This window comes from Eufriesea mexicana, unplaced genomic scaffold, assembly GCF_001483705.2.
Source record: "Eufriesea mexicana isolate 0111107269 unplaced genomic scaffold, ASM148370v2 scaffold422, whole genome shotgun sequence".
Lineage (NCBI taxonomy): Eukaryota > Metazoa > Arthropoda > Insecta > Hymenoptera > Apidae > Eufriesea > Eufriesea mexicana.
In genome coordinates, this window is record NW_016908602.1 from 328,996 (window position 1) to 348,767 (window position 19,772).

Consider the following 19,772-nt stretch of genomic DNA (forward strand, 5'->3'; position numbering starts at 1 on the left):
GACGTTACTAATTTTTTAAATTTATATTTGTTTTCTACAGTAATTTTCTCAGGAAAATTACTCGTTTCGATAACACAGACAAACATCAAATGGAACGTATATCTAAATTCTTCAAAATGTACCAAATGCTCAGGTGACAAATTGTACACCTGCATACTCATTAACGCTTTGCACTTGGTATTTATTTTTAAAACGGTAAATAAGAAATCGTATGCAAATTAAGACGTAAAATTATTTTGCTTCGATATTTCACGCAACGAGGATAATTGTAAATTTGATATATTATTTAACATCCATCTTTAGAATTTGATTAAATGACGACTGAGAGGCGCCTCCCGAGTGCAAAGGGTTAATAAAAAAAAAAATATTTGTTTTATTCTAAGCAATTTTTAAATATTTTAACAACGTAAGTGAATAGAGAACTCTGAATAAAAATATTAACAATTTGCACTATTCTTTTTTCCTTTGCCATATTGTTTGATAATTCGTCATTATATCCTAAAAATAATGGAAAATTTATCGCGAGCCCCTGAACGTACTATACATAATAAAAAGAGTATGGCAGTGAAAGTGTTAAAATCGTAACTGTGATACTTGATGATTTATTAGATTGTTAAATTAAGATCCAATCGTCAATCGTATATACGAATATTTTTTCGTAAATCTTACGTTATTTTTGCATAATTATTCGAGTCTTTCATTTCACACCGAAAAATGCCAAGCAGAGTCATAGTGTTTCCCGGCAATAATTAATTGTTGGCAATACAGTGGATTCGAATGCATCGTCAATTACATATCCCGATTCAAAAATGGTAATTTTAGAAATAAGTCCGAATACACCTACGCGCTGAATGACACTAAAAGGATGGAGGAATGTTTGAAATAAATGGAACTAACTTCCTGATGGCCTCCGTGCGACTTATGGTCCTCCTCAATCTGGGTTTCTGGGTGCTGGAGTTGCTGGAAGAGCCTGCCACCTGGATAACAGGCCTGGGTGCAGTGGGCGCTGACACGCTCCTGGTGATGTTGGGCCCCGTTGCTGTCCCAGCAACGGTTCCAGGATTGGGCAGCGATATCGTTGCCGTGGTGGTGATAGGTGTAGCTGTGGTCGGGTTCGTTGGTGTTGGACCCACGCTTCCCACCGGGTACAAGCCGATGCTTTGGCCATTTTCTCCATCGGCGGCATTCGAAGAAACCGTGGACGTGCCGGTTGTGCCGGATACTGCTGATGGTTGCCTGAAAAATTAGCATCGATCTAACGTTAGTTTTGGAACAAAATTTAATTTTGCTTACAAAATTCGTAGTGACTCTTTTGAGCGAGTATAGACAATCCTCTCGCGCCACGAAGATCATTCTATGATTTTAAAATAGCGGTAGACTAAGATCAGAAATTGAAGGACCCACATCGATTCTCTTAAGGACTTAAAGAAATTGAGGAAATTATAGAAATAAGAAATTTAAAAAATTAAAGAACGGGACATTAAAGAAACTAAGGGAAATTAAAGAAATTAAAAAATGGGAAATTAAAGAAATTAAAAAACGGGAAATTAAAGAAATTAAAGAAATTAAAAAACGGGGAATTGAAGAAATTAAAGAAATTAAAGAATGGGAAATTAAAGAAATTAAAAAACGGGGAATTAAAGAAATTAAAGAACGGGAAATTGAAGAAATTAAAAAACGGGAAATTAAAGAAATTAAAAAAAATTAAAGAACGGGACATTAAAGAAATTAAGGAATGGGAAATTAAAGAAATTAAAAAATGGGAAATTAAAGAAATTTAAAAAATTAAAGAACGGGACATTAAAGAAATTAAGGAATGGGAAATTAAAGAAATTAAAAAATGGGAAATTAAAGAAATTAAAAAACGGGGAATTGAAGAAATTAAAGAATGGGAAATTAAAGAAATTAAAGAATGGGAAATTAAAGAAATTAAAAAACGGGGAATTAAAGAAATTAAAGAACGGGAAATTGAAGAAATTAAAAAACGGGAAATTAAAGAAATTAAAAAAAATTAAAGAACGGGACATTAAAGAAATTAAGGAATGGGAAATTAAAGAAATTAAAAAATGGGAAATTAAAGAAATTTAAAAAATTAAAGAACGGGACATTAAAGAAATTAAGGAATGGGAAATTAAAGAAATTAAAAAATGGGAAATTAAAGAAATTAAAAAACGGGGAATTGAAGAAATTAAAGAATGGGAAATTAAAGAAATTAAAGAATGGGAAATTAAAGAAATTAAAAAACGGGGAATTAAAGAAATTAAAAAACGGGGAATTAAGGAAATTAAAAAACGGAGAATTAAAGAAATTAAAGAACGGGAAATCGACTCCCTAAAGAACTTAAACCAGTTAAAGAAATTAATGAAATTAAAGAATGAGAAATTAAAGAATGGTAACTCGATTCGCCGTTAATTAAAAATTTTCAACGAACACGAGATCGTCCAAAGATCCGTGGAAAATCCGAAAAATCCACCGAACACGCCACTCGTAACGAAATCCCAGGATAACAGACTCCCCGGTCACGTTAATCGAATCCAAGAAGCACCCCGGTCCCCTAGAACAGGGTGTCTCGAAAAAACCCGTTGTAAAATCGAGTGGTGGGGTAATTTTAGCGCAGCAAGATTCCCAGAGTGGTATCTCGGTTTCTTTCAGCATGGATCGCGTGGAAATGATTAAAACTACCGGGCGAGGTAGCCGCAAGAGCGTTAAAGAGGGCTCTTTCTCCGGGGGCAGATCGGAAATCGCGGTGACGGCGAGGCGTTTCCGTGCTTCAATGTGCACCGGTTATGAACTCGGCGACGTAATCCCCGGATGGCAAAGGAGAAGAGGGACTGTAAGCCCTGTCCAGCGAGGCCAGAGTAGCCGAAAGTGGCGACTGTAGGCCCACAGCCTGTGTACAGGATCCCTGTGCAACCGCGGAAAACTTTTCAATTTTATCTGCCTCTCATCTATTCATGACTCCACGGTTTCGTGTCCCGGCATTCTTTTACGGGATTCCCGGGAACGTGGGCGCCGGCCAGCTCGACAACAATCGACCAAGCCGGAAGTCCAATAAGGGTATCCGCGGAGGGTAGGTTTAGAAACGGAGTGCCGGCCTAGCAGTCGACTTCCGCCGATTGGAAGTCACGCGGGGAGACTGATTACTTCCGAGATGATTCGTGCGGGTGCAGTAACGTGAAATCAATTGCCTGGATGTCCTTTTTCGAAGGAATCCCTTGTTCCAGATGAGAATACCAATGCTAGTATTGTTACGTACGTTATGGTGTTGGGTTGATGGAGGAATTCTTTTGTCAATGGTAAATTTGGAATGATAAATAGTGTTAGTAATGGATATTATATTTAAATAAATATATTAAATATTTATTGAACAATATTGGAGTTTAGGGCAAAAATTATCGACAAAATATATCGATTTGTGTTAATTTTCGAAGTTTGTTCCTTGTTCCAGATGAGGATATTAGTGGTGGTATTGTTATGTACGTTATGGTGTTGGGTTGATGGAGGAATTCTTTTGTCAATGGTAAATTTGGAATGAAATAATAAAGTGTTAGTTAAAATAGTGTTAGTAATGGATATTGTATTTAAATAAATATATTAAATATTTATTGAACAATATTAAAGTTTAGGGTAAAAATAAACGACGAAATATATGGAGTTGTATTAATTTTCGAAGTTTGTTCCTTGTTGCAGAGGAGGATACCAATGGTGGTACTGTTACATTATGGTGTTGGGTTGATAGAGGAATTCTTCTGTTAATGTTCAGTGTAGGATGATAAATAGTGTTAGTAATGGATATTTTATTTAAACAAATATATTAAATATTTATTGAACAATATTAGAGTTTAGGGTAAAAATTATAGATGAAATATATCGAATTGTGTTAATTTTTGAATTTTCTTTCACACGATTTAGGGAGTAGACACGTTTACTCTCGATCAATTGTGAATTGCAACTGACCTAACCAACTACTCTCTCATTTTTTCTCTTTTCTTGCATATATTATATAAATATACACAGTATATACTATACCTCATTCATTACACGTATTCTTTAGCACAGACATTATTTATTTCTATATCAATATATATATTAAAATCTATGTCAACCATTACCATAGATAATTGTTCTCAGCCTGGCCAAAAATTAATTTCCTCGTTTCTAATATTCGATATTTAGAATGATAGTCATTTTTCTTTGAACGAATTCTTTCTACTTCCTATTTTCTATTTTCTTTCTTGGGCAGCTGCGTAATTGTGATAAACAGGTAATTATTTTCGCTAATAACGAATACCTTCTGTTACTATTTATTGATCCATGTCAATATATTCTAAAGCAGAAAAGAAGTTCACAGATTATTATTATTATTATGCAGATTAATGTTATTATTAGTACTTCCCTATTACCGTTAATATTTCATATTTTATCAAGAAACAAACTAATTTTTATCGATTAGAATATTTTTGCCCCAAAATTCTGTATTTCATCTCGACGGTATGTTTTATTACACGTTTTATCGTTTAATCGCGCCTTTTCGGGCTCATTAGATATTTAATTAGGTCTCTCAGCTTCAATTGCAATTGGCCAAAATTTCAGCTCGGTAGGAAGTTCGACAAGTTCCTGAGGTCGCGGTAAAAACGACATAATCGTCGGCTGATGCGATTAAATTACTTTCACTTCCGGCGGATGTGTATCCAGCAAAATTACGCTCCTTTGATTATGCTCGTTAACACGCCCAATATTTGTACACAATTTATAGCTACTTCTGTGTGACTTTTGTCTCCGTGCATGCAACGATCACCGAACACCGAACGCTTTACAACGCAATTACGCGGGTCTGTCGCGAACAATTCGGCCTGCGAATCATTCAGTACACGTTCTATTTCCGGATTTTCGATAAATAAACGAGCATTATTAATTATTCAAAGTATTTGCCACGAAGTTTCTTCGATTTGCATTGCTCTTGACAAATAAATTGCCGCGAAAACGCGAAATTCGTGGGAGAATGTAATTAAAACGCGATATACGCGCAATTTCCAAGCACGAAAATTGTTACAACACCGATACCCGGCCTCGAAGTAATTTCCAAAAATCCATAATCGACGTAAAACCGAAATAAAACCGATATTACGTTTAATCACGATTTATAAGAATAATTTCCATTATATTTACTCGGATCCTTTCGTTCCACATACAGAGCACGATAATCAAACGAAATTTTTCGAATAATGACAAATTTTTGGAAAATTTCACATTTTCGCGTTCGCCCAGTGCAAAGGGTGGAGGGTGATCCGGAAGAGGTGGAAATTACACGGCGGAAACGTAGGGTAGAGTGCGAGAAAGTTTTCCAGAAGGATAACTCACGTTGCAAGATTTAAAATCGCGGACCGGCTACAGTTTCATTAAAAAATCATGATGTTTAATTACCAGGGAAACAGATTGCATAAGATTGACCCTGTAACGTGCGGCACGAAGAGGGATGCATGCAGTGGTCGAGCCTGGGGATAAACTGCTGGAAGGCATGACGAGGGAAAACGGAAATAAACGCGAACAGGCACCTGCTGCCACGAAAACCCAGAAAAATGGCCTGTCGTCTTTGCACGTGCTCTTTGCTTGAATATTCAGTCCATCCCGATGAACGAAAGATTCTATTAATAAATTAACAAACGAAGATCGGTCTCAGAAGTGATTGATCATTCCACCTGATCGTTGTCAATCTCCTTTCAAGATTAACACTTTGACAGGTCATGTTGGTCATATATGTAGAGACACGGTGGTTGTTAAATAATATAAAACTATTTATTAAACATAAAATAATATACAATGTGCGGTGACTGTAAAGACTACGAAAATATATATATATATATTTATCAACTAAACTCTTACAATTACAACTAACAACACGATTGCGACTCACTGACCCAGCTTGACTATCTCTCAAGCACTGTCTCTCAAGAATCGTTTCCCACGAATCGTCCCTTAACCATTTCTGCCATCTTTATATATTCCCTAAAAAGTCTCCCCCAACACGACCAAATATGGTCATGCTAAGGGCCTGATGCATCGCCGGGGTTTTTCCGAATAACCTGGCCCTCGAACCCTTGGCGACTTTCCAAACCAAAAGTCACCTACGCACGAGATGGGCATTCTGCGATTCTACATATATGACCGGACACGGTTTCTCCTGTGACGCTATTCTAATGGCTGTCACGTTGAACCAGCGAAATAACACTGGCCAAGATAAAGGTATTTTTAAAATAAGATAACACCTCACTCTTACATTAACTTAGATAAGAAACTATGTATGAAAGGTACGACCAAATTCTCAATAAATAGTCTATGTTCAGCATCAAGACAGTATCTTTCTCTCATAAAATCCATACCCTTTGCCTATGAATGAGGATACCTTAGGAAGAAATTCGTAGTCTCCTGACACCATGGTGGTGTCATTGATGACCGGAGCGCTTGAACTACTCGTAAAATTATGACTGTAAAAATTAAACGAAAATTCACAGTGTATTTTGAATATAACCCCCAATTAGAAGATACTCTGAAATAAGAGGTGCCACATTGAACAATTAAAAATTTGATTAGAACACCGATCAAAGAAATATTAGAACAAATATTGTATCTAGGGGTGCACTATTTTTCCAGTGGCATTCAAAGGGTTAAAAAGAAATATTTCCAACTTTTCCTTTCCTCGACGATGCTAAAAATTCGCATGTTAATTTAATTCGCATTTTCAGGTATAATTTAATACGATAAACGACTAACGACGAAATTTTTTAACGAACCGGACGATAATAAGAACAATTTCGTTATATTTCCACCCTCTTTGAGTTAATTAAAAAGTTGCTCGTTTAGGCAACTTCGGAGAAAGTTCACTGTTGACTCAGCGTGTAATGCTTTCCTCGATTGCCTGAAAATTATTCTCGGTGAAATTTCAACTCCATCATTCGCCGGAATTTTTCAAGAAAAATCGCTATCTAAAAATCTATCGATATTTCGATGTAATTTACGGGGACGTTTCAAGGAAATAATGAGAATGCTAAAGAGAAGTGGAATTTTGATCAAAGAACGTGCATTCGCTTGAATCCGCGGGAAAAACCCGCGAAACTGCGAAAGCAGCGTTCGATCCGGGATTTTCGCGATGAAGATGAATTCCGCGCGAGGGGATGAAACAGGGGGAGAAGCGCGAGCGATAGACAGAGGCATAATTGTGTCTCGTGACAATAAAACTCTAATATCCGGGCATGGAAACGAGGCGTGGGGAATGCGCAGCTCACTTTTTCCAGCGAGAATGTGGGGCGTAGGAAGAGGGAGCAGAAAGCGGAAGGAAATTGGCGGTCGGTCGCCGAGTTTTCCCGGCAAATTCGCGCCTCTGTCGCTGAAAAACGTGCTGTACTGTTCCCTTGCACTTCAAATTTTTTTCCATCAGCCCCGACGATTCTCCCCTTTGCGACCAAAGTAACGACGAGCTTTTCCAGCGAACCGTCAAATTCCGCGCGATTTTCCCTCAATTACGCCGATCGACCGCGAAAATTGCAATTTATAATCGGTAATACAAACACTTATCACTGTAGGAAATACAGGGAGAGAAATACGAAACGTGAAATTTGCTAATAAATAAATATTCGTAATTTATAATAATATTTGTTGAAAAGATAAATTTAGCTGTAGATAAAAATCAATCTATCATATAAGATACAAATAAATATTTTATAAGATATAAATTCCTAGAACGAATATTTATATATCATATAAACATTGGATAAAAATTGGAGGTTTAGGCGAACGCTGTCACGTACTCTCTTGACACTTTCTCAGGAGTCGGGTACTGCTTCAAATTTTTCTTTCTCTTTTTTTATTTAGGGAAATTTTGAAATTCTCAAATTTCGATAAAGGTATTGATGATACTGTTCAACTAATTTTAACTCGTTGACAAGATAAGTTTAGCTGTAGACAGAAATCAATCTAGGATATAAGATACAAATAAATATTTTATAAGATATAAATTTCTAGAACGAATATTTATATAAACATTCGATAAGAATTGGAGGTTTAGGCGAACGCTGTCACGTACCCTCTTGACACTTTCTCAAAAATCGGGTACTGCTTCAAATTTTTCTTTCTCTTTTTTTATTTAGGGAAATTTTGAAATTCTCAAATTTCGATAAAGGTATTGATGATACTGTTCAACTAATTTTAACTCGTTGACAAGATAAGTTTAGCTGTAGACAGAAATCAATCTAGGATATAAGATACAAATAAATATTTTATAAGATATAAATTTCTAGAACGAATATTTATATAAACATTCGATAAGAATTGGGGGTTTAGGCGAACCCCGTCACGTACCCTCATGACACACTCTCAGGTGTCTGGAAGAAGCACATGTAGATAGAAATGGACACCAATATCTTCTACGTTTTTTAACAGTTAACACATTAATGAAAATAGGTGTAAGCATGTAATTGCGAGAAATTAATTAGATTTATACTTAATATTTATGTTCGATCATCTTTTTGTAATTAAATAAAGAATCCTTCTTATTGTCATTGATATTTCATCCACCACTAACACTAATAATATTAAAATCTATTTATAACGATATTATTTCGATATTACTTAAAAAGCGAAATAGAAAATATTTTTTTAGCATTACGAATTACGTGTCGCTCCCGCAATCGAAGAGTTAAAATCTTTTATATTAATTACCGAGTCTACCTGTACGATCCATCGACATTTTATCTCGACGGAAATTCAAACGAAACTAATTAACGCCTCGGCTAAGTAATCGTTAAATTAATAACCACGCGTAGCCAATTAATTATGGAACTCGATGCAGGAAAAATTCAGATAAATTATCGTCGACAGGAAGGATCTTCGATCATTGATCGATGTCCGAAGAAAATTCCCTCGAGAATCCCTCTTCGCCATTTTCGCGAATTAATGGGGAAAACACGAAGGGGACAAAAGACGAAGAGGGGTGCTGCTTCTGTTGTCTCTGTTGCTTCCGATGCATACAAAAATCACACGGTTTTCATGCCCTCTCTGTGCGCGGGAAATATAAATTATCGTATCGAAACGCAGCTCGACCGGATCTCGATAAATTCTCGATTTTAATTTAATCGGCCATTAATCGGGAAAAAGAGAGCAGGGGTTTATGGGGGAGCGACGGAACGTTGCCCGGCAATATTTCACGGCTTCTTCGCTCGAGAGTCGTGCATCGACCTCGAAAACACGAGATCGATGCTTTCGAGGTATATTAAATTGATACGGTGTTTGTTTTAACGAGTTAACCCTAGAACTACCCCACGCCGAGCTTAATATTTATCTTGCAGGAAATTTTACAAGCGTGTCGCGTGCCCCTGTAAACGAGATCATTTTTCCGCTCAATTTCCGACACCCCCCGATACCATTTTCAAATTCGAATCGCGTATTAAAATTCTTTCCTCCCCTTTGAAATTTATTCCATTTATTCCAAAACGTTTCGATAATTCGATTTCGCATTTTTAATAATTTCTCTCGTATTTCATTCGAAATGAAATTTGGAAAATTTTCAACAAGGACTTAATTTGAAATCTTTCCGTATGAAAGAAGATTCGACCAGCTCCTTTCATATGAGCACTAAGGCCACCCCAATTGGGTTACTCCAACTTTATTCAACATAGACTCGCCCTACGTGTTTAAAAGGGGAAACTAGCATGGAGAGGCCCGCGCTTCGCAGCGAGCCCGGGGAAAGAGGAAATTTTTAGGCTGGGAAATTTTCCCTCGTATCAATTGTAATTACCAGCGCTGGCCAATTTTTAAAACCCCTTTCAATGCATAGCAGTGAAAACTCGCTGCGTTGTACTATTTCTCCCGGCGCGGGCTTTTTCTCGCGAATTTTATATTAAAACAGCAGCCAGAGAGTTCCCCTTCGAATTTGCATACATATTGACGCGGATGTTCGCGTAGCGAAAATTTATTGCGTGAACGTTATAATTTTCAGTGTTCCAGCAATCTTTTTTCCCCCTTTTTCCACGCTTTTACCAGCTGTTTGTTAGCCTGGCTCGCGTAAACCAGAGAAATGCCACTCGCATCGACCTTCTAACGCGGTATACAACGGGGTACACAGCGAGCTCGTAAATTAAATCATCGAGTGACGGCACCAGACCGATGTCTCGGATCCTATCAACTTGTCAACCGCGATGACATTATAGAGAAACAACTCTGGGGAGGAAAATGGAGCATATAAATAGCTGGGGAAAAGAATTTATCTTATCTTTAAATGACGTGTATGAAGTCAGACTAATTTAAAATATAAGTTCCAATTAGTATCTTAGAGTGGTTTCAACGCGAACACGTATTCGCTTGGCATCAAGGAAAACTGCAACAATCTAAAAGATAACGAAAGATATAAAAATAGTATTCGAGGAATATAGACACGCGAATTAACACTGGAATTATTGGAATGAGAAATGAAAACGAATTATTATACATATTTTATTGCCCAGATTCTAGAAACATATAATTATTTTTCACAAAATTAATGCTGTCTTTTATTCGGATAGAAATATAATTATATAAAATTATTTATTTTCAATGTACTCGGTAATAGAAAATATAAAAATAATATTCGAGGAATACAGAATTCGCAATTGACATTGGAATTAACGAAATGAGGAATGAAAACGAATTATTCTACATATTTTATTTCCCAGATTCTAGAAACATATAATTATTTTTCACAAAATTAATGCTGTCTTTTATTCGGATAGAAATATAATTATATAAAATTATTTATTTTTAATGTACTCGGTAATAGAAAATATAAAAATAGTATTTGAGGAATATAGAAATGGCAATTGACATAAATATTTTTCACAAAATTACTGCTGTCTTTTATTCGGATAGAAATATAATTATATAAAATTATTTATTTTTAATGTACTCGGTAATAGAAAATATAAAAATAGTATTTGAGGAATATAGAAATGGCAATTGACATAAATATTTTTCACAAAATTACTGCTGTCTTTTATTCGGATAGAAATATAATTATATAAAATTATTTATTTTTAATGTACTCGGTAATAGAAAATATAAAAATAGTATTTGAGGAATATAGAAATGGCAATTGACATAAATATTTTTCACAAAATTACTGCTGTCTTTTATTCGGATAGAAATATAATTATATAAAATTATTTATTTTTAATGTACTCGGTAATAGAAAATATAAAAATAGTATTTGAGGAATATAGAAATGGCAATTGACATAAATATTTTTCACAAAATTACTGCTGTCTTTTATTCGGATAGAAATATAATTATATAAAATTATTTATTTTTAATGTACTCGGTAATAGAAAATATAAAAATAGTATATCACGTGTGAATGAAAAATTTAATGATTTCCTGTAGATAAGTAATTCTAAATAACTTGTGTCATATTAAAACCCCTCATCTGATATTTTCTCATATCCCATCCTAGTTGAACCACGTTCAACCCCAATGTCGAAAGTACTTCTGTAGATCAATCCACCCCTCTATGAACTTACCCTGTACGCTGTCATGAAATCTGCCATAGTCGATTCGAATCACGAACGTAACGCGAGGATAACATCACCGAAGCCATGGTATTCAAAAATAAATTTCTGAAAATTCAATCTTCCACCCGGGCCCGTCAGCCATTCCGACGATGGAAACATTTATCGAAAGTTACGGCACGCGTTATGCAAATTTAACACCCGCAAATTATATTTACCGTCTCGTCCAAGTGGACTGAGTTGCTGTATCGATATCGATAATCGTCCGCAGCGTACACGTTCGTACCGTGCATCTAATTACGCATCCACATAATATTAGTCCCGATTAGGCCTTCATTATAAGTAAACCAACCGGTGCATTATTGGCACGCGAATTATCAGCGCTAATTACGAGAGCACAAAGACGAAATATCGATTACGGGGATAATTTAGAAGCATCCGGTTTACAAGGCAAAAGCACAACGGCGGACTTCAGGATACGAAGCATAATTAGTCACCTCTGATTGCCACCGGCGTCTATGTGTGATCACGTAGTGCAATTTCTGACAAGGTCACCGCGCTTCGCGCGCCAATTTATTGGCGAATTTGAATATGCTAATGCCTGCTTGTTTCCATGCGTGGAGGAATTCAAGGTTCTCGAGATCCAGGAACGCTATGGCTCGAGCTTCCATGCAACAGACAACCATGTCAACGATTAATTACAATTGTCAGCCGACGTTAAACCTCGCGGTCGTGGGAAGATAACTGCGAATAAAATATACTCCTTCACGAGGTATCATCTGTTACCTAGCATCTACTTACATAAATAAATTTATTACGAAGATTCATCGAAAATCGAATCCCCTAGCAATCACGTAATCTCTTCGTTACCTTGAGAAACAAGGAAGCGATAGTCTGTGCTTCGCAACCCTACTTCGAGTACGCGACAAAGAGGACTGTGGGGATGAAATAGGTACGGCCCTGAGAGAACGCGACGAGTGTTTAGGACGTAGCAATAAAGGAGCGAGTACGTAGACTTAGGCTAACATCTGTGATTATGCTAATATTTGATCGAGTGGAAGGACTATCTACAGAAAGTAGAGAATGTGTAAGTATGTTCTTGAAGAATTAGAATGAAAAGGAATTAATACGTAGAAGCATCAGCTGAAGTAATGAAAAATATATAATTCCATTTAAAAAATTTTTAGTGATCTTCATATATCCTTTACACGTCCATCTTCAAGAATACTAGTACTATTAGAAGATGCCTCTCTCAAAACCATTCAACTTCGTCTGAAATATTTTTCACTATGCGAAAATTAATAATAATGATAATATGGATAATAGTAATAATATGGACTTATTTACGAAAATTATTTAATTTATTTATTTACGAAAATATGATAAAGCTGTTATTATTATTAAAAAATTGTCTATCCCTCCTTCAACCCCTAAATCCTCATTTAAGATTTAATCGGAATAATCCCTGCAAGAAGTAGAATGAACCCATTCGAAACTCAAAAAAAGTATATTCAAAAATAGTATATAATGAATTTATCATATTTTCGTAAATAAATCCATTATACTCTCAAAACTCTCGCTCAAAAATTGCTATTCTGAGATTAAAGACAGCTTAAAAACAACTGGCTTCCATGTACTTTTCTCACACCCTATACAGAGTGGTTCACCACATATTGCTATCTAGATATAGGTCATTATTATCACGCATAGCGAAAAACGTTTCGGATGAAGTTGATTGGTTTTGAAAACACGATAAGGCTGTTATTGTTATTAAAAAATTGTCTATCCCCCCTTCAACTCCTAAATCCTCATTTACGATTTAATCGGAATAATCCCTGCAAGATGTAGAATGAATCGATCCGAAACTCAAAAAAAGTATATTCAAAAATAATGTATAATGAATTTATCATATTTTCGTAAATAAACCCATTATACTCTCACAACTCTCGCTCAAAAATTGCTATTCTGAGATTAAAGACAGCTTAAAAACAACTGGCTTCCATGTACTTTTCTCACACCCTATACAGAGTGGTTCACCACATATTGCTATCTAGATATAGGTCATTATTATCACGCATAGCGAAAAACGTTTCGGATGAAGTTGATTGGTTTTGAAAACACGATAAGGCTGTTATTGTTATTAAAAGATTGTCGATACCTTCTCCAACCCCTAAATCCTCATTTACGATTTAATCGGAATAATGCCTGCAAGACGTAGAATGAACCGATTGGAAATTCGAAAAAACTATATTCATCAACCGAACGCACCGATCCACGGGAACAATGCTGCAGCAAGGTAATCAATCGACGTGGCCATGATCGATCGCCGATAAAAGAATCGCGCGCACCCATGGAGCAGCCCAAAACGGGCCATAAATTGCACCCACCCAACGACAATAATCGACAGTGCCGCGCGAGCAATTCGACGTTTGAAATAGTTTCATCGCGAGCATCGCGCCCGCTTGATAAACTAGCTGTTAACTGCGAAGCTGGAAATGAGCATCGGGGTATCTGCATTTAATTTCCGGCCCGTACCGCCGTAACGAAACGAGACACGCCGCTTGCAGGGTGCGTCGCGACGTATTTATGTCGAAACTCGAACAGATAGCTGCAGCACGATCGTCCGTCCTCGTGATGGAGGACGTCCGCAGGGCTGACCTAGCGCGGGGTGCTCTAAGATGGCGGCGCTCGTGTCACGGTGCGCGGGTAGGGTACGAACAGACGTACTATGCGTTGCATGGAAGAAGTCATCTCGTTCGGTTGCGGGGCAAAAGGGGTATTCCACTTGCACCGCCTATACTCTTGATAGTAATACCCACTCTTCTATGACACTTCCAAAACCACTATCTTTAAGTTTGGTAACGAGATACGTTAACATAGGCGTAAGATATCCGCGAAAGAAATATTATCTCAGAATTAACTTACAACGAATTGGAAGCACTACTACGCTTTGGGATGGGTCTACGCTCTTGCATCTATTTTTTGCGTCTGTCTCACTTTGTCTCGTTGCTTCGTTCGCTTTCTATGTCACATGGTGTTCTATGACCGGGCTAATAAGAAGGGATCAGTTCTGTCAATAAGGGTTCTACTCTAGGGTTCTACGTTTTACTCTACTTCGCCATGATGTTAGAATGGTCCTACAAGTTTCTCAGATGACTTCTCTCATGCAACGCAGAGTAACTCTCGGGCTCAAATTCAGAACAGTACTAGCTTTATTTTGCTATAGGTTCGGGTATTTATAATGGTTTTGGCTGGAGGAGAGGCTATTGATAGTACTGTGTCATGGGTCCAAGGGATGGCTATAGTTTCAGTGATTCATTAGGGCTGTGTCAAAGGTCTGGGACTACTGGTCGGCTATCTTCTGGTGCATCATGGTGTGACACAGGGGCAATGTCTGAGGCTACTGTATGTTTGTCAACTGCGTCACACTCGCAGCGCCGGCAACTTCGATATTTTTCCACCGTCCTCATCATGCCTGTGTTTTATTGGCCGTAGTTTTGCGTCAACACGGCGGGTTTCTTCGCTGCTCGGAGCTTTTTGGTGGACACGAGCGGACCAGCCGGCACGCTAAGATTTTTCACGGGTTTACGCGACGAGGAGAAAGAACGGAAGCTGCGTCGGCCATAGCTATTAAGTTTCTTGTTTGTTAAGAGCCGCCCGTTGTTCCCGCGACAAGGGGCATGATTTATAGATTAGCACGCGGCAGTGTCGGACAAAAGTTATTCCGGATAACCGGGGAAAAAGATGAGGAATGAATCGGGGTTGCGAGTACGCGAGCTGAAGGATATTTTTGATTTAATTATCGATTTTTCGGTGAAACTGTGTCGGAGTTAACGATGCTGTATGGGCATTTGGGAATACTTGCTTGGGTTTTCATTTAGGCTATACTCTGTTCAACGAGAATTGGCAGGAAATAGGAACTAAAGGGTACCGTGATCGTTGCCGAGGATGCGAGTAAGTGGCTGTTGAACGTGGATGCCCAGGGTAGACTTTTGGAAGTCTCAGACAAGAAAACTTGCGTATGCAGTGAAGATTTTCTTTGAAATATTCGATTTTACTATAGATTAGGACCCAGGTTTGATGTTTCCATCCTGGTCTGATCATGCGTCGCTCATGTGTAGCTATTTATATATATATTGTTACGAATTTCTCATACCCACCCTGTACTCAGTCTAGTAACAAGAACGAACTATAATTTCCGGAAAATAGTAATCTAGCACCTTCCAAAATATTCTGGCAGGGACTTTCAATTTCCGGAATAGAGATCCAGGATCCACTACAATGTTCGGACAAAGAATAACTATCAAAGGGGTGTCTTCCGTCGTAGTTCAGCGAGTTAAGTTGACAGCGTTCAGTTAGGGTTAATCTAATTCTACGTCGTGTGCATTAGGAATCAGTCAGTAATCCAGCTATCGAACTTATAGAAGTGGAGTTTCAAGTATGATCTATAACAATATCTAATAATTTCAACCCTTGGACCCAGAAATGGACTTGACTATGTACACAATTTCTACACATTCACATCTTCCATACTTTAACTTACAAACTAGTTCTTTACGTCCATCTGTCAGCATACTGTCATCCCTGTCTCTTTTCTCTATATTCGTTTCTGTATTTCCCTTAGTCATTTCACAGCCCCTGCACACACTACCTCTTTTACCATCTGGTGTAGCTGTTCATATTTTCTGTCAATTCTCGTTGAACCTAGCAAAACCATAAATATACAGCATAGCGTTTCATACTTGTCATTATCACTATCACTGTACATTCTCGAATAAAGAGATGCAAGGATCTTTAAACTGTCCTTTCCAACAAACAGACCTTTGTTAGAATTTGGTTGCGTTGTTTGTCGAAGCTAGGACTCTAGGAAGTCTATGTTCCATATATTTACTATACCGTATGGTTCGTGTACTATTTAACTATAATACAAAGAATGTAAAACTACCATATAGTATCGTCGCGATGACACTATATCATATAAGTAATATTTGTTCGACTATCTTCATAAAGAGACATACATGTACCAAGAAGGTGTCAACCTGTCACGACTTTGGGGCCAGCATAGGGGTCGCCAGTGTCCCGCGATCGACCGAGAAGCTCGTGGAAACCTGTCCACGAACGTTTCCTTCTTCCTCTGTTCGCGGCGTGTGTCAATCGTGCCTGGACGCCGGTTAAAAAATAAATAGGAAGAAAAAAGCGGACAAGTGGGTCAAGTTGCCGCCCGGGCCTCGCGCAAAGTGCAGTCATTGTTACACGAAGGAGCGGCCAAAGCTCACGAAATAAGTGTCTTTAGAATTCCTGCCAGCCGGAACCTGCCGTGGAGGAAAAGCGTAACTGGAACGAAGGGAGGAGGGAGAGACATTCGAGGAATTATGCGCCTTTTCCCATTTTCGAGGGCGCGATCATTAAAGCCAATTAAGAAAGCTCGCGGCTGCGAGTTTGCAAGGGTGCCAACGCTCATGGGTGTCTCTCGATGCCACCGTCAATAACCTTGTAAATGGCACCTAAGGGACTCTGCCAATGATATTTCTACGAATTTTTGAAATTTATAGAAATTATCGAAATAATTTTCCATCTTTGGAATTATCGAAATAATCGTTCACCTGAAACGCAGAATTTTTGTCGCCAAGGTGTGCAGGGGTGCACAAAACGATTAATTCTCATCGTACAAAGTGTTTAAATTGTTTATCGACGTTCAGGACTTTGAACGAGATATTTCGAAAATGAAAATGTGTCACATAGAGATTTTCCTTGCAAGCACGATATTCGTATCGGAAATAATGACAGTGACCGTATTTCGTCAATTTCGTCACCAACTTTCTTGCTCAAAATGGTTACTAAATATTACGCCTGGAATGATAATTTCGTTGGCCTCGTAACGAGGTTAATCCATAAATCCGCAACTTTATTTGGAAATTTACACGAAACGTGGGCAGTGGAGATGCACGCGGAGAACTGTCAAAAAATAAACTGCAAAAGGTCGGTGTAATATCGCAGGGAAAATTAGTCGCTGTTGAGAATTTGGTCAGTAAATACGTGCCGTGACAAAGTGCATCTCAGGCACTGCATTTTGCACGAGTCGGGGATGGAAAAAGCTCCGCCGGAGTCGGCTGAAAATTCGCGTCCCGTTTCTGGCCCGGTTACCGTCACCCGTGGGTCGTGTCGCAGAAATATTTTCCAAAAATTCCGATCAAAGGATTTTAATTTCTGCGTGCAGCCACACGTCAACAACCCTCGGCCGTGTCCGAGTACAATGGGGTGGAAATTTTAAAGAGCACCGGTGGGAAGAAAATCGGTCGATAAATTAACGATCGATGTTATTTTTCATTCTGTTTCCCGTAAATCATTCGCTGTATTTCTCTCGGCTTTAAAGCGAGCACCCCTTCGACCGAAGAGCACCCATAAAATTTGCATTCTGCATAAGGGAAGCTCGAAAAAGTTCGCGATAAATCATCGGGATCGCCGGAATTTTGCAACAACCCCACTCCTCTCTGTCTAAATAGAACCGATCCCACGGAAACGAGTGAAGAGGATACGGGAATGATACGGTTACAGGATTTCTCTCCTCTCCAGGGTGGTAAAGAGAAAATGAGAAATATTATTCGGGCCTGCTGCTCCCTCTTCTAGAATCGAGTTACGACAGGGTGCGTCGGCGCAGGGCGCACGGGCATTATTACCCCACTTTTTCAGCGAGCATTTGCTCCTGAAACCGGCATTTTTCACCGGATGACCCTTCAAACCACCCTTCAGCCCGTTATCGAGGGTGAGTGGTAAATCTCGCGCGCGCGCGCGGGCTCGTCGAAAATCCTCCTAATTATTGTAACCGGATCCCTGAACTCGGCCGACGTGTTTAGGAGCCACTACTCTCCTAATTAGAAATTTCATGCTCATACTTTCGCCCGTCACCTTCCGCCGGATGAAAGCTCCTCCCTGTTCGTTGGCTGCCGCGGCTAATAAGCTGGAAACGCCAGGCGGCTACGTAATATTGACCCCGAAACGATTTCAACCCTTGTGAGGTTCCTCGACTCGCGACTTGGACGAAGGATATAAATAATTATCGAGATACCATCACACTTCGCCGTTCTTCTTCCCGAGAGTGACGAAATGATCCATGGAATAATTTAATTCCTTCCACCCTCGGAACTTTTCGGCGTGACTATTTTAAGATTTTATGAGGTCGAAAGTAAAATAGGAATTTATTTATATAATAAATTCCCTCTTGTTTGAATAAGATTAAATAAGAATTTATAAATTATCTAGGTGTGGAAAAATTATAATTCATGATCAATAATAAAAATAAAGGGAACTAATGGGGTTGTGAATGTGACTTAAATAGGTTGTCGATGAGGAAAGTGAATGAGAGAAATTCCCTCCTACTTGAATAAGATTAAATAAAATTTATAAATTATCTAGGTGTGGAAAAATTATAATTGATGATCAATAATAAAAATAAAGGGAATTAATGGGGTTGTAAATACGACTTAAAAGGGTTTTCGATGAGGAAAGTCAATAAGAAAAATTCCTAATTGTAGCTTGCATTTCCAATTTTCCTTTATGCCTTTTAAATATGTTATTTAAATATATCGAAATATAAACCGTGACTTGTTGCAAATTTTTCCACGCATAGTAGGGGAATAACGTAATTTCGCTCATACGTCGGCTAGTACCACGTGTATTTTTTAAATTTCCTCTGTACCACTGTACCATGATATTTTATTCGTCCACCATAGCATACAGAAATTACAAGTGTCTATTGTCCCCGTAAAAATAAAAACCCATGACCAATAAATCACCTAATTCTGGAAAAATTATAATTGGCAATAAATAATAAAAATAAGGGGAACTTATAGGGTTGCGAATGTGACTTAAAAGGGTTGTCGATGAGCAAAGTGAATAAGAAAAATTCCCAATTGTAGCTTGTATTTCTAATTTTTCTTTATGCCTTTTAAATATGTTATTTAAATATATCGAAATATAAACCGTGACTTGTTGCAAATTTTTCCACGCATAGTAGGGGAATAACATAATTTCGCTCATACGTCGGCTAGTACCACGTGTATTTTTTAAATTCCCTCTGTACCACTGTACCATGATATTTTATTCCTCCACCGTAGCATACAGAAATTATAAGTGTCTATTGTCCCCGTAAAAATAAAAACCCATGACCAATAAATCACCTAATTCTGGAAAAATTATAATTGGCAATAAATAATAAAAATAAGGGGAACTTATAGGGTTGCG

The 19,772-nt window shown here is 37.8% G+C and overlaps 1 protein-coding gene across 1 annotated transcript in view; it reads right to left on the reverse strand.

Moving 5' to 3' along the window:
* LOC108545460 (inactive rhomboid protein 1) overlaps nucleotides 1–19,772 on the reverse strand; it is a 180,843-nt gene that overhangs the window by 45,495 nt on the left and 115,576 nt on the right. Inside the window, exon 2 of the mRNA XM_017897086.1 lies at nucleotides 898–1,236. Coding sequence (XP_017752575.1) covers nucleotides 898–1,236 — 339 coding nt within the window. The remainder of the gene's footprint in view (nucleotides 1–897; nucleotides 1,237–19,772) is intronic.